The sequence below is a fragment of the Puntigrus tetrazona genome, chromosome 23 (assembly GCF_018831695.1).
Source record: "Puntigrus tetrazona isolate hp1 chromosome 23, ASM1883169v1, whole genome shotgun sequence".
Lineage (NCBI taxonomy): Eukaryota > Metazoa > Chordata > Actinopteri > Cypriniformes > Cyprinidae > Puntigrus > Puntigrus tetrazona.
In genome coordinates, this window is record NC_056721.1 from 2353415 (window position 1) to 2367241 (window position 13827).

Genomic DNA, 13827 nt, shown 5'->3' on the forward strand with positions numbered 1-13827 from the left:
CTGTTTTGTTGGCAGTGTTGTGTCCAATATTTCTGGTTTGCGTGTGTATTAAGGTCTCAACCAATAGCATATGGCAAACTGTAGAAGATTTGGCCCTGGCTTGCAGTTCTTTGGTTGTGTTTTTATTCCTTCAGTTATTGGTTGTTTGTGTGTCTGCTCTGATGCATTGAGGGTTGCCTTCACATCCTCTCTGCGGTCGCAGGGCATGAAGTCATGCTAACACACACAACATTACCGAACCAAGTCTGTATACAATAGCTGTTTCACCAAAAGTGAAATGCCAAAATAAAAACCATCCTCTCTTGGATCTGTTTCATGGGTTATGTAACGTAAATCCACTTATGGCTACTAGACTAATTTATTATGTCCTGTCCTGGAAAAAAGTCTACAAAAATCACAGCCACAATGTCGTTTTTGCCAAGCCATTGCATATGAAGTGGCTAAAATGCTTTTTAGTGTGTTGCTAAATGGTTTCTGGATGGCTGCTTGGTGAATGATTGCTAGTTCAATAAAAAAAAAACTCCACCAATGACCATTATATTATATCTCAGTACAAATAGGACCTTTCTTCAATGTAAGCCGTTTTAAGGGTCTTCTTCATTCAGTCTGTTTCACATCTGTTTTAGTTTTAGTTTTTAATTATATTCATATTCATTGTTGAGTTTATCATCTCTTGCAGTAATTATTTGATCTCAGATGCTCAAATGCTTGCAGAATCTGTGAAAACCTTGCAATAACAAAATGCATGTTATTTTTTTTGTTTAGTACTGTGCTAAGTAAGATATATTACACAAAAAGATGTTTACATGTAGTCAAAAAAATAGCGAATATTATTAAAATAGCCCCCTCAAAAGTCTGGAAACCATTGGCTGTCAATACTGTGGGTTTTGACCTGGATGATCTGAAACTTTTGAACAGGATGAATATGTTGAAAGTTTTCTTATTATGTTGAAAGCTTTTATTTTGGATGCAATTAATCAACATTTTTTTGTTCATGTATTTATTTTAATTATCAATAATAACAATGAAATACTTCTAATTTCAACTATAATGTATATAATAACCTATAATAATAAGAAAATTGTATGTTTCATTATCTGTTCCATATTAAGATACATTAAGTACAATTGTCAAATATAATGTACGAGCAACCTTTGTCTGCCAGAGGAAAATTGTACATCGCTTAAAGAATTGACCATACCTGGGGTGGACGGTTTCTAAAATGGATGAAATGGATGACATAGAAAAAAATCACTATTACTCATGTCTACAGTGCAGAATGAGTGAAAGTAGCATGACATATCTGAAGCAGAGTACTCAATGATGGAAATGAAGTCTTGCAAAGTCATCCCAACATCATGCATTTAAAGACAATATCGTTTTACTCTTCAAGGCTTTAAAGATGAAAAAACCTGCACCGTATTTTCTCAGTAGAGAATGTTAATTCTTGGTGTGTTTGTGTATTTCTAGGTGTGTGACCTGTCCTTTAGTTTGAAGAAGATGTTGATCAGACACAAGCTGACCCATAATCCCAACAGACCCATGGCTGAATGCTCCCTGTGCCACAAGAAGTTCACCCGAAACGACTACCTCAAAGTCCACATGGAGAACGTCCACGGAGAGACCGAGGGATAGACGGTCACACACAAGCCTTATATAACCAATGCATAAATTCACAGAGTAGAAACCAGCATTGATGTACTTCAACTGGCCAAGCTCTTTCCAAAGATCTGCGTCATCTACATGTCCTTCAGACGTTTAACACTCCATCGTATCGCTTTTTAATCCTGGCTGCATTTTCAGTTTAAATAGGAGGAAGGTATTAAAATGTGCAATTGTACAGAGAAATGGAGTATATCCATCATAACTGACCTATTTGATTTTTGTCCTTTTGTATGTAAGTATCTGTTGCGTGACCAAAGATCATGACCAGACAGTTTTCTACAACCTTGTTGAGAGTAAAGTTTGTTGGTTTGCATTTAACTGTATTATCCGATATTTATCGTTTTGTATTTTCGGCATTCAAGCTCACATGAGGTTTGCGTTTGATTGTCAGATTAACATCTTGCGGTTCTAAGTTTGCATTTCATTTGGATGAATGAACGATTGAATCGCTGATATCACTAATCTGGTCAGCGTGTTGTTGTTTTTTTTTTTAAATAAACATTTTTCCCGACCCTGCCCCGTCCATCTGCGGAAGGCATGATTCAGTGATCTGTGGGATTCAAAAGATAGTGCTGCCCTTTACTTAATTATAAACACTTGATTCTTGGTAAATGGTTGGTGTCTGAGGAATCGGATGTGCTTTGATGCTTGATTAGACATCCTCGGTCAATGATTGTGCCATTGGTTATAGCATAATTAAAACCTTAGTGTGGGTTTGGATAGAAAAATAATTACTCATTAGGTCTGGGATCCAGAGCCAAATGCACAAATTCTGCTTTTGGGCTCTGAACTTTTATAAGCATGGATGAGATGGTGACCTGGGGCCTCATTTATAAAGTGTGCGCATGCTCCGATTTTATCGTAGAGTGTGTGTACGCTTAAATCCATGGCAACGCTCGTATTTATAAAAACTTTCTTTGACGTGGAAAAGTGCTTAGCATCACGTCAGGGTCTGAGCAGACGTACACACTTTTTACTGTAGGGGTATTACAGGTTTTTGAAGAAGAAAGCTGTTCCTGCAGCTTGCTGCTGTAAATTATGATGCAACATTTTATAATAGCCTCCTGGTCATAAATACTATGCATTTTTAAGAGTGTTCCAACAAATAACTTCTGATTTGCTGCTTATCAATAGCTAGTAAAGTAGATGTTAAGTTTAGGTTTGGGTTAGGATTAGGGGATCTAAAATATGGTAATCACGCAGAATAAAGGACTTCTTTAAGAGTTATGAATTCGTTTTTTAACTCTGTTTGAATATTAAACGTCTGAGCTATTTAATTCAGGCTGAGCTTAAGAATCGTCTTTTCTGATTTCTAGATTTCTTTCATTTTGAGGTGGAGACTGAATGTCCTCTTTCACATGATGTTCCCTCTTGTCATTCCTTGCTTTAATGTCTCTTTGTGTTATTTTGACCTCTATAAGCATGTGGGAGCGAATTCTTGTTGGATTAAAAGGGTCTTTATCTCCGAAAAACAAAAAAAATGAAGAATGAATTGCAGCTGAGGATTTTCTCCTACCCACTTTTCAAATCTTCTTTCTGGCTCATGTCTTGTTGGCTGAAATAAGTTGTATATATTGAATATTATTTGCACATGATCCTACATCCCTCTTGTCTCTCGTTTTCTCCTCTGTTTTACATTTCTGTTTTCTATAATTCTTCCTTTTTTCTCTCTTTATGTTTTTTTTAGCATTTTTTTTTCTTCCATTCTCTACCTTGAAGAATAATAAAGTGGCAGGATTTGATAATGTCTTGACTATAGTAACAACTACCAGTGTTGTAGTCAAGACCAGCTCAGTTTGAGTCCAAGTCCAGGTTAAGACCTGAGTAGTCAAGTTTGAGCTAAGACCAGAAAATCCAGACCAGCAAGAAAACCTGAAGAGGGTCAAGTAAGGAGTCAAATATTTCCAAGTCCATAACAAAATAATGAAAATATGGTCTGAGACTTGGACTTGAGACAAACTCTTCCCCATGTGCTAAAACAGTGCAATCTTCATTATGAAAAAAAACTGGGTTCGTTGGAACAAATCCTGCAGGAAGTCTATGCTGCCCAGAAAAAAAAAAAACATAACCGTATATATAAATTTGCAAAAGAGAACCTTCATGTTCTACCATAAAGCTAGGAAAATGTCCTGTGGACAGATGTAACTGAAGTTGAGAGGTTTGGAAAAAAACTAAGCACACCAACAAAACCTAAACTCAAGTGTGAAGTATGGTGGAGGAACCATCATGGTTTGGGTTGCTTGCTGCCTTTGGGCCTGGACAGCTTGACAGCATTGACAGAAAAATGAATTCCCATTTTCATCAAGACATTTCGATGGAAAATATTATACAATTCAACTGCCAATCACAACTCAACACACGTAGAGTGATGCAACCAGACAACCACCCAAATCACAGGAGCAATTCAACAACAGAATAGCTTCAGCAGAAGAAAAATACTCCTTCTGGAGCAGCCCAGAGTCCTGACCTCAACCTGATTGAGATGGTTTGGCGTGACCTCAAGAGAACAATTCACACCAGACATCCCAAGAATATTGCAGCGCTGAGACAGAGGAGTGGCGCAAAATTCCTCCTGACCATTGAGCAGGATTGATCTGCAATTGCAGGAAGCTTTGGTTTCTTTGGTTTTGTCTGTACAATGATTAGCGGAGACTGCTGAACAATTTTTTTGAACAAGTTACTACTTCATTTCAGAATTTGCTGCCCAAAAAACTTCATTAAAAAAGTGTGGTTGGTCGTTTCTGAACATCGTTTAGATGATTGTTTCCTGTTCACTTGGGTATTTCTCTGGCCAAAATAAGCTGCAAAGTTGACCATTTGACCATATCTTCACCCTTGTGTGTAACTGATCATGCTTGAGTTTTCTGTGCACATACACTCTTACATCCCTCTTGTGTCTCAGTTTCTGCTTTCTGACCAGTTGGTCATATCTTCTCTCTTCTCTCTCCGTAAGTGTGATCATGCTATAGGCTGAAATATGAGATGAACTTTGCTAACATCCCTCTTATTTCTCAACTTCTTTTCCTTTCAATTCCTTCTGTCCTCCTCAGTTTTGTTTTCTTTTGTTGATTTTCTAAAGACTTTGTAACATTTCTGGTAAATCCTCCAGTAATTTCCAGCTAAATTCGAGTCCAAGTCCAGGATGGGACGTGAATACTTTAGGTTGAGCACAATGATTAGCGGAGACAAGTTACTGCTTAATTTCACAATTTATTACCCCTAAAAATGTTGGCCTTTCAAACATTGTTCAGACAATTGTTTTCTGTTCAAGCAGCTTTTCTTGGCCAAAATAAGCTGCAAAGTTGATCCAACTTTCAGTCAGAAGACAAAAGTCTGGGACAGCGACAGTCATTATGAGGATGTTCTTGAGACGAATCTGAACCTGTTGTCCTCAAACATGGGAAATGATCACCTCGGGTTTCTTCAGTAGCCAATTTCCCATGTCCAAACCGCTTCAGAGTGTGAACGTTTTCTCTCACAGCCCTTCTACATTCCAATTTGTCCTCGATCACAGAGTTTCGTCCACACACATGAGTGATTTACTGTGAGGGCGTGTGTGTGTGAGAAGGGTTTTGAAGTGGTGTGTGTGCGAGGCTTCTGAATCACTATCTGCCGCATCCGTTCCAACTGTGGGATCTCTTGTCCTCTGTTTATCTCTCCCCGATTCCTCAACCTTCCCAAAATGCCTACATTGACGCCCCAAGCCTGGTGGCGTTCACTCGGGAAAAAGGAGTTCCTGCGGCGACCCCCACAGGCGTGACGGGACGTCCCGGTCCATGTCAACCCCACGGCACATTCTGACCGCAGACTGAAAGAACGTCCTGGAATTTTTTATTTTATCAGCAGTGATGGAGAACACCACGTCACACGCTCAGTATCACAGTGTGTATATATGTGTTTCTAATTATTCTCTTTATGAGTCTGCTGGTTTCCTGTGCCCCTCGGTGGATGTGTGTGTGTGTGTGTGGATGGTGACACTGGTCTCCACCCTGACTTCAGGAGTATCATTAACCTCTCACCACACAAACCGTCCAATCAGACGGGACCGCCGTCACCACAGTAACAGGTAGTGTGGGATGCCTTCCTGAGCCTCGGAATGTAAAGTATGGCTGTCCAGATTCAATCCTGTGGCTCAGGAAAAGAGTGTGTTTAATGTGTGTTTGCATGGAAAAACAGGGAGCGGTACCAAGAAGGGAAACCCAGGCCCATAACCGCAGCGAGAAAGAGAAAAGGAGGTGATAAATCACAAAGAGACAGAAGTCGAAATAAAAGAGAGTAGCTTTGAATTTTGTGTGCTGCTTTTACCTGAGAGCTGAAGCCCCTGTTCAGCCTATATCTGACCGGGCTTCTTCTACTATTACAAAACTTGTTTTGGCTATGAAATAGGATTGGAGGTTAAAAAGTGTTAAAATAGGCAATCACCTAAATAATTGTAAACACTGCTATATAACGGTTTTATTTACTGAATATTTGTCCTATTAATCACATTTAGTTCTGTTTGATTCAGATAAATCATGATTATTTTCTTTTGCTGGTGTAAAAGAAACCAGTCCATTTTAACATTCTTTAATATTAAATGCTATTTTAAAAGGATTAATAATTCTGATAAATTGCTGTCATTAGAATAAATATTGATGTGATTATTGGTTTTTGGAACTTTTTAAACTTTTATATATATAGATATATATACAGATTTTATTTAATTGTTAATTAATTGAGATTTATTATTTAATTGAGCCTGGCCTACAAACGTTTTTTTTTCTTCCATTTCTGTCACCGATGGAGTTTTGGTTTCTTGTCTTTGGCTTGCTTAGTTGAGGATGCTTGACGGATTTCTGAGACACCATTGGAAGAGACCTGAACCGGATGACGACATCACTGAATCATCAATGAACCGACCTTATATGGTAAAGTGGCTCTTTGTTATTGTCCTCTTGCATTGTTGACAAACTGTTTTCCCGTTTGACACTGTAAAGCTGTTTTTACGCAATCGGTAATATATAAAGTGCTATACTGTAAATAATGCTCGTTCTGGTGGAGCATCAGGGAGAGGAAGATAGAATTTGAAGAGTAATATAGAGAGGTTTGGTGTAGGGCAGGATCGGTGGATGGAGAAGGCTTTGTGCTGGATGGGATGGTGATGAAGAACCTGAGCTGGGCAGAACCAGTGATGACAAACACACTTATGTGTGAGGAAGATTGGGAAGGGCTAACTCCGTTTCTGATCGGAGTCGTTACCCTCGCATTAGCTCCTCAAGTCTTTCTAAACACTTACAGTGCTTCAAACTTGTCTGCTAAGACAATTACATCAGCGGAGACATCGAGAACACACACAGCTAGTGTCCTTCATCCAAACCATTCTTAAGGCTTTTTCTCCACGGCTCTATGTCAAGCCAAAGCAAACATTTATCCTGACGTTTTCCTATGGCTGTGTGATTTTATAGTGCCTCCATGTCTAGCCAACCATCGGGGAAATTTGTGAATTTTTCTCACTCGGATCCATTTTCGTCTCGTAAAGAGGTGGAAGCTTGATTACCGTCTTTTACGAACTAGGCAGATTTAAGTAAGTTATTCGGGTTTTTCATGTTTTATCTCTCACGACGTGGGTTGCCAGGCCAAGCGCATAATCCTAGAGGTGGAATTCCAGGCTTTCATCCTTCTGCGAAAGAAAACAGGAGTTTTCTCCCTCATAGCGTCGTCAGAAAGCTGAATGGGAGGCAGTGAGAGGCCGCGGGACGCACGGCTCTGAGGATTATTAGTGGTTGCTGGAGAGCCCAACATTCCCCTTCTGAGGAGAATCCAACTCCGAAGAGCAGCCATTTAATTCCAGTCTCTTGGTATGTCTCCAGCGAATGCAGGGCGGTTTATCCTAAACCTACAAACACATTTCACAACATTTCCCCACAGTAAGGAAAGACAGAGAGAGGGTTTGTCAAAAGGGAATTTACAAAAAAGAGCCAGAAAGGGGGAAATGATAGAAACCCGTTGACTGAATTTATAATATGACTCCGGGAAAGGCAAGAAGGAGCACTAGAGACACACAGCGGTGTGGTGCAAGACCTTTGAGTCTGTCAGCGCACACATCACAAACATCGCAAAGTATATTAGCACTCCACCACAAACCTGTCCGCGCTTGACACACACGTGCATAAACGTATAGCCTTTCACACACACGCAAACCGGCCTGTCCTCACTCTACGGGGCGAACGCTGACAGAAAAACACACAGAGAATGATGGCGATTGCATTTCACTGAAAGAAAAGAGCAGGGGGTATGAAGAGGAGAAAGTTAAATCCCCTTGTCCAGTTGAATTAATGGAAGTCATGCATTAGGTATGGTTAAAAAAACTGACCATTGATTGACTATTTTTAAAATCATATATAAAATCAGTGTTGTTCTTTTAAATAACCATTATATGTCCCTAATTGAGGCATCAGTCATGTATGGAAAAAGGCAACAAAAAAGAATGATGTCTTACTGGCATCATCTTATTTCCCAGACTCGTAAACAAACAAAGAATAAAACCTTTCAAGAGGCAACGTCCAACTAAAAAAAAACAAACCCTAGATAAAAGGATCCGTCTAATTAAAGACATTTACAGCATTAAACAGGGAATGTTTTGTCAAAAACAAAAGGGTATGTGAAAACCGACTAAACGAGAAACGTCATGTCTGGCCGTCGTACATCATAATGAGAGTGAAGTACAAACATGCAGAATCTGAAGAGATGTTGTTAATGCTGATTTAATTCGTTTGGTTTGAGGTAAGGTGTTCGACAGGGCTCGCTCCTGGTTCCTCTTAAGTTCTCCTTTTCTCTGTCACTTTTCTCTGTTTTTCCATTTAATTTACTTTCTCACACAGACAGCCACTTTTGTGTCAGTCCTCGCCATAACTCTGTGTAACTATCTTCCCCTTGACGGATGGATTCAAAGATAATGCCCTCTAGTGTATGTGTACATGTGTGTTTCTGAAAAGGGGGGGGAAACGGAGTACTTGTCCGAGACCCCTCAATTAGTCACACTGAACCTGGCGGACCACACACGTTCGTGCGGACACACACATACGCGCTCAACAAAATCGATGGCCTTGGTGTCAGTGCGTACTTGGTGCCGCGCTGATATACCACGACACGTATCTGTCAGACAGGAAACCACAGCTCATACGCGACCGTCAGAGCTTGCGTGCGTGCATGCAAACATTTCTCATTTTCTCCGGTGTGTGGCTAGAGCTGTGCGTCTGTCTCAAGGCTACACCTCTCAAGCCGAGCCAAACGCACACAAGGATGCTCTCTCTTTACCCGTGGCAAACAGCTTTGCTCTGTAACCTGCATCTGCTCAAACACACGGGAGGACAGGTGATTCAGAACCAGCGGAAACATCTCTCAATGCTTCCGTTCTCCTGTTGGGCAGGTGATGATAAAATATGTCAGTCCAAGTTGTTAGGATACAGAAAAACTATGTTATATGCACATATTATATCATCAAAGATGCATTAAATTGATTTAAAAAATAAGTTTCTTGAGCAGCAGATCAGCATATTAGAAGGATTTCTGAAGGATCGTGTGACAGTACAGAAGAAAAATTTAGCTGCGATCACAGAAATAAATAACACGTATAAGCACATAAAGCACTCTTCAGATTTTTGAACGATACAAAGGTTCTTCATACAAGGAAGTTCTTTGAAGAACTCCGCACGGTTCAGAACGGCATCTTTGACTCATATATAACTTCTTAAAAATAATCCATAGTGTAAATGTTTTTGCTCTCTGAAGAGTTGTAAAGCTTTAACGTTTCCAGTATGCAATCTAAAGCGCCCCGTCCCATACCAGCCCTGGTTAGTTTAACCGATTATAGTGCATGACTCAGAGAAGAGCGCATATCTCGCACGCTTACAGCCCAACCTGATAAAAAAAAAAAACATCTGAGGCGACCACATCAGTGTGAATCCAGACTGGATCTGGGCTGCATCAGGACATCGGGCTGAAAGAGACCGTGTCCACAGGGACGGACATGACAATGTGTAAATCTCAGGTTCATTCTGTGGTTTGTAACTGCTGGGAATGCTGGGAAATCAGCAGGGTGGACCGTCGCGTGAATCACTAAACCCAATGAAAGAATCTTTGTTTCCGCGTAGAGGCTCTTAGAACATTTTATTGTTCTCTTTAATCCTTTCTTGTTTTTATCTTCGTTTTATCACTCTTCTCGTTAGTCACTGCTCAGGGACCCGACGTCCAAGTCTGCAAGCATATGGAGGACAGAGGCTTTGTCAGGAACTAAATGCTGCTAACTGCATAATGGTAGAAATAATAGACTTATTAATTGATTAATACCCTTTAGTTAATTTGTCACCAGTCTCGTAAAAAAAAAAATTCCAATAAAGCTGAAATGGAATAAAATCTAAACATTAAAAACTAAAAAAGTGTTGAAGTACTAAAATGGCCACGGCTGATATACTGTAAAACTAAAAAGAAATATTAAATAAAAATGAAAAAAAAGCATATGGCTTTTAAATTAGAATTTAAACAAATTCAAATGGAAACTGAAAAAGGCTAGTTCAAAAATATCAATAAAATCAACAATAGTAGATAAATAGAAAATACGCTCATAGTTCAAATAAAAGGTCAAGTCAGAACAGTTGAACGCTACACTACTGCATACAAAAAATGCATACTGTAATCATACTACATGCTTTTTACAAATAATATGACATAGCATTCCGTTCCAAACAGAGAGAGATTTGACTTGTGTACGTATCTGAGTGTTATATATATGTACGCGGGTCGCCTGTATATATCTCTTTTTCAAACACAGGAACTTCTTCAAACTTTTCCTTCATCACCCGCTCATCTGCTCTCAGAACTGCTCCACTGAGCCGTGCAGCATTTAGTGTGATAGGATCTCACTACACACTTACACAAACATTTACTCTCTAACACACACACGCTGAATCCATCTGCAGCTCAATGTTTTCTCATTTACCCAAAGGAAATATTAGTGCTCAGAATGGCTTTTTCTTAGCTCAGGGGACTTCATTGAAATCTCACTTAACGTTTCTTTGAAGCGATAACGTTGTCTCAGACGTTTCTTCAAAAATACATCAGGAGAGATTTTTAACTGTTACAGCTAATGAATGATATCAAAAATGATACTGTACTGCAACTTAAAAAAATACTTCATTTTAAAAATACTTAAATGAAATCACAATTTGCCTGAAAGAATATAAAAAAACATCTTTTTTTTCACTTGAATGAACTTATCTCAGAAAACTGAGACATTTGTACAAACATGAGCAGAGTTGATTTTATGTTTTTGTGTTTGAGGCGAGATGTTCCACAGAGTTCACTCCTGGGTCCTTTTGAATTCTCCTTTCCTGTCTGTATTCCCATTATTTACTTGTCACGTTCTCACACACACACACAGACAGCCACTCCTCGTAGCTATAACAAGCGAGATGCTAAAGTAATGTCACTTGTGAGTTTTCTTTCCTACGAGTGTCCATCACAGGAGAGGGATTTTAAGCGTGCATTCTCCAAAATGTAAGTTATTCAAACGAAGAACCACAGGAAGCAGAATCCGACATGCTTCAGTTGCAGTTTTGCTTCGGTGATCTGCGTAATGCTACAGCCATCATCTAGGTTTTGCGTTGCATTAATGTTATGTTTACATTGTATTTGCGTTGGCACGGGCGGGATTAATGTGGTGCCATACATTTCCGTTCTTGAGAAAGAAGGAAACATTTCTGTGATTTATAACAGTGAGAGAAGATGTTTCATTTCCAAGAAACCCTTATTTTCTTTCTCACTGCAAATGTTATTTTCAACAATAACAAAAGCATGTTTCAAATGAAGTTATAAGGCTTCCTCTCCAGTCTGCTGAAAAGTCATAACTTATATGCAGACAATGAATGTATTGCTTCACGCTTTTTCCTTTTGCTTCTTTTTATGTGCACCCAGGCCCTCAGTAAGTCATCGGTGCTGAGCGCCGGGGAGCACATTTGTTCAGGATTAGTGTTCGTTTAACAGATTTTTTAAATACTTTCTCATCTTCAAAGGGCCGCCATAGCTTCGGTAGCCCCACTTACCCATGATGCCTCACCCGGGGAGGCCTGTGTCTCCTAACTGTAATTTATGTTGATGTCATAGCATTTTTAAAAACAACTGGTAACTTGAGAGAACTTGTGTAAAGCTCTTGGCTTTCATTCACCCACCTGTTTGGAGTCAGAGATGAACAGAGACCAGGGTTGTTTGGGGTTGTGCTTTGGATGAAAAGTGTTTTACTTACATAAGATCACACACACACACACACACACGCACTGTCAGGTTTGCAGGGTAATCTTAATTCTCTTTGGTGTGGTGGATTGAGTTTCATTAGAAACAGGTTGAGGAGTGAGAGGGAACTTTGTGAATTGATCTGAGCTTTAGAGGAGAGATGTGTGTTTGATTGTGCTCTGTCATGACTTTGATCCTGGTTTCTGACCTCAAATGAGCCACATTTGCAAATCAGAGAGAACCAGTGGCTCTAATGACCTAAACATTCACCATCATCATCCACCTGTATGTCTGTTCACCCATTTATAAACCATTCATTATCCATCATCATTCATTTATCATCCATGTATTATCCATATCTATCCACCTATACATACACAGGTCCTTCAAACCTTGCATCAAAAGATTCATCAAAGATCCATCCGTTCATACCTCAATTTATAAATTCATACATACATTTATCCATTCATTCATCTATCTATTAATCCACCCATCCAACATCCATTCAAAGAGCTATTCATTCTTCTATACATCCATCCAATATCCATTATTCCACCCAAAATACATCTATCCGTCCATCCCTTCAGCTGTCCATCAACCTAAAGATCCATCGCATTCATGTGTCTGTCTATCTAATCAAAGATCAATCAATCCTTCCCTTCTATCCACCAAACCATCCGTCTGTCCAACCACCTAATTAAAGATCCATCCAACTACCCATACATCTAAAGATCCATCCATCCATCAACCTATCGGTTTATAATTTCCATTTTGTACTGAGATCTAAAATCACTGAAAATAGAAGAAAGTGTGAGGAAGAGACAAGTGGAGAGGATAGAACTCTGCAAGGTGTTGCAGGAAAGAAAATCTGAGCGGAATTCCCAGATGGTGAGCGGGAATCAGTGAAGGATAAATAACCCCGAGACTGACAGCCACTCGGCGAGGAGTAAGACATCACTCACACACAGCAGCAGAGAAAACAAACCCGTGAGTGAGTGTTTTATTAGCATGTGAGTGTATGTCAGGGAGCAGAAAAGGAGGCCAGTGTGCGTGTGTGCTTTTCTGGCTATTCATATTTACTTTCTTTGCATTCAGACTCAGTCAATGATTGTGCAGCGCCCCCCGGATCATGTGTGTAGTCGTAAATGTGTGTGTAGGTGGGATTGTGGTGTGTACACATAATTATATGTTAATGTAAAAAAATCCTTACTCACATTGACAATGTTTTGCACGTCCATACTTGTTCTGCTTTATAGCGATGCGATTCTCACTATTTATTGGTGTATGCCTGAGCCAGATCTTATAAAATTGCTTGTTTCAGTGTCAGTTCTTATGAGGAATGTATAATCACACGGGAAAGTCCAGAGATCTTCCGTACATTCCTAAAGGTTGCTCTGCAGGTCCAGACATCCATTCCATGCAAGGAGACTTCACTTTCCTTATTTTCTCCATTCAGGGTCAACAGGTTGAGTTTTCCCAGAACTACAGACCCAGACCACGTGAACAGAATGGATTGGGCCAGGCTCGCCATGTTTAGATGGATCAGGCCTAACTGTATTTGAAAAGAATGGACTGCAGGACACCTATTCCCCGTGGAGAAACTTTAACGATTCCCAATGAGAGTATTAGCGCCTTACTTTCACTATCAGGGTCAGCAGGTTGAGTTATCCCAGAACCCTCGTTCCCGAAACGGCAGCACGCAGTAGATCTGAGGGGGGCCATGGTTTCATGCAATGTTTATCATCTAACCAGGGTCAAAGTGTCACTATCCCAACTGAAAGAGATCGACCATGCTCGCTGTTGATTTTCCCTGCAGGCCGGGGGAGAACAAATTTCCCGCAGGGTACAAAGTTGCCCTCTCATAAGCATTTGGAAGCCCGGCTCGCCTCACGGATG

The 13827-nt window shown here is 39.9% G+C and overlaps 1 protein-coding gene across 2 annotated transcripts in view; it reads left to right on the forward strand.

Moving 5' to 3' along the window:
- Window positions 1-3313, forward strand: part of prdm5 (PR domain containing 5) — a 44006-nt gene extending 40693 nt beyond the window's left edge. Inside the window, exon 15 of one of the 2 annotated variants that reach the window (XR_006247843.1) lies at window positions 1471-1607. Coding sequence is in view for 1 of the 2 variants with exons in the window: in XM_043224903.1 (XP_043080838.1) it covers window positions 1471-1635 (165 nt within the window). In the remaining variant the exon portion in view is untranslated. Of the gene's footprint in view, window positions 1-1470 lie in introns of both variants that reach the window. The other variant, XM_043224903.1, reaches the window with a different exon arrangement.
- The last annotated feature ends 10514 nt before the right edge of the window (window positions 3314-13827 follow it).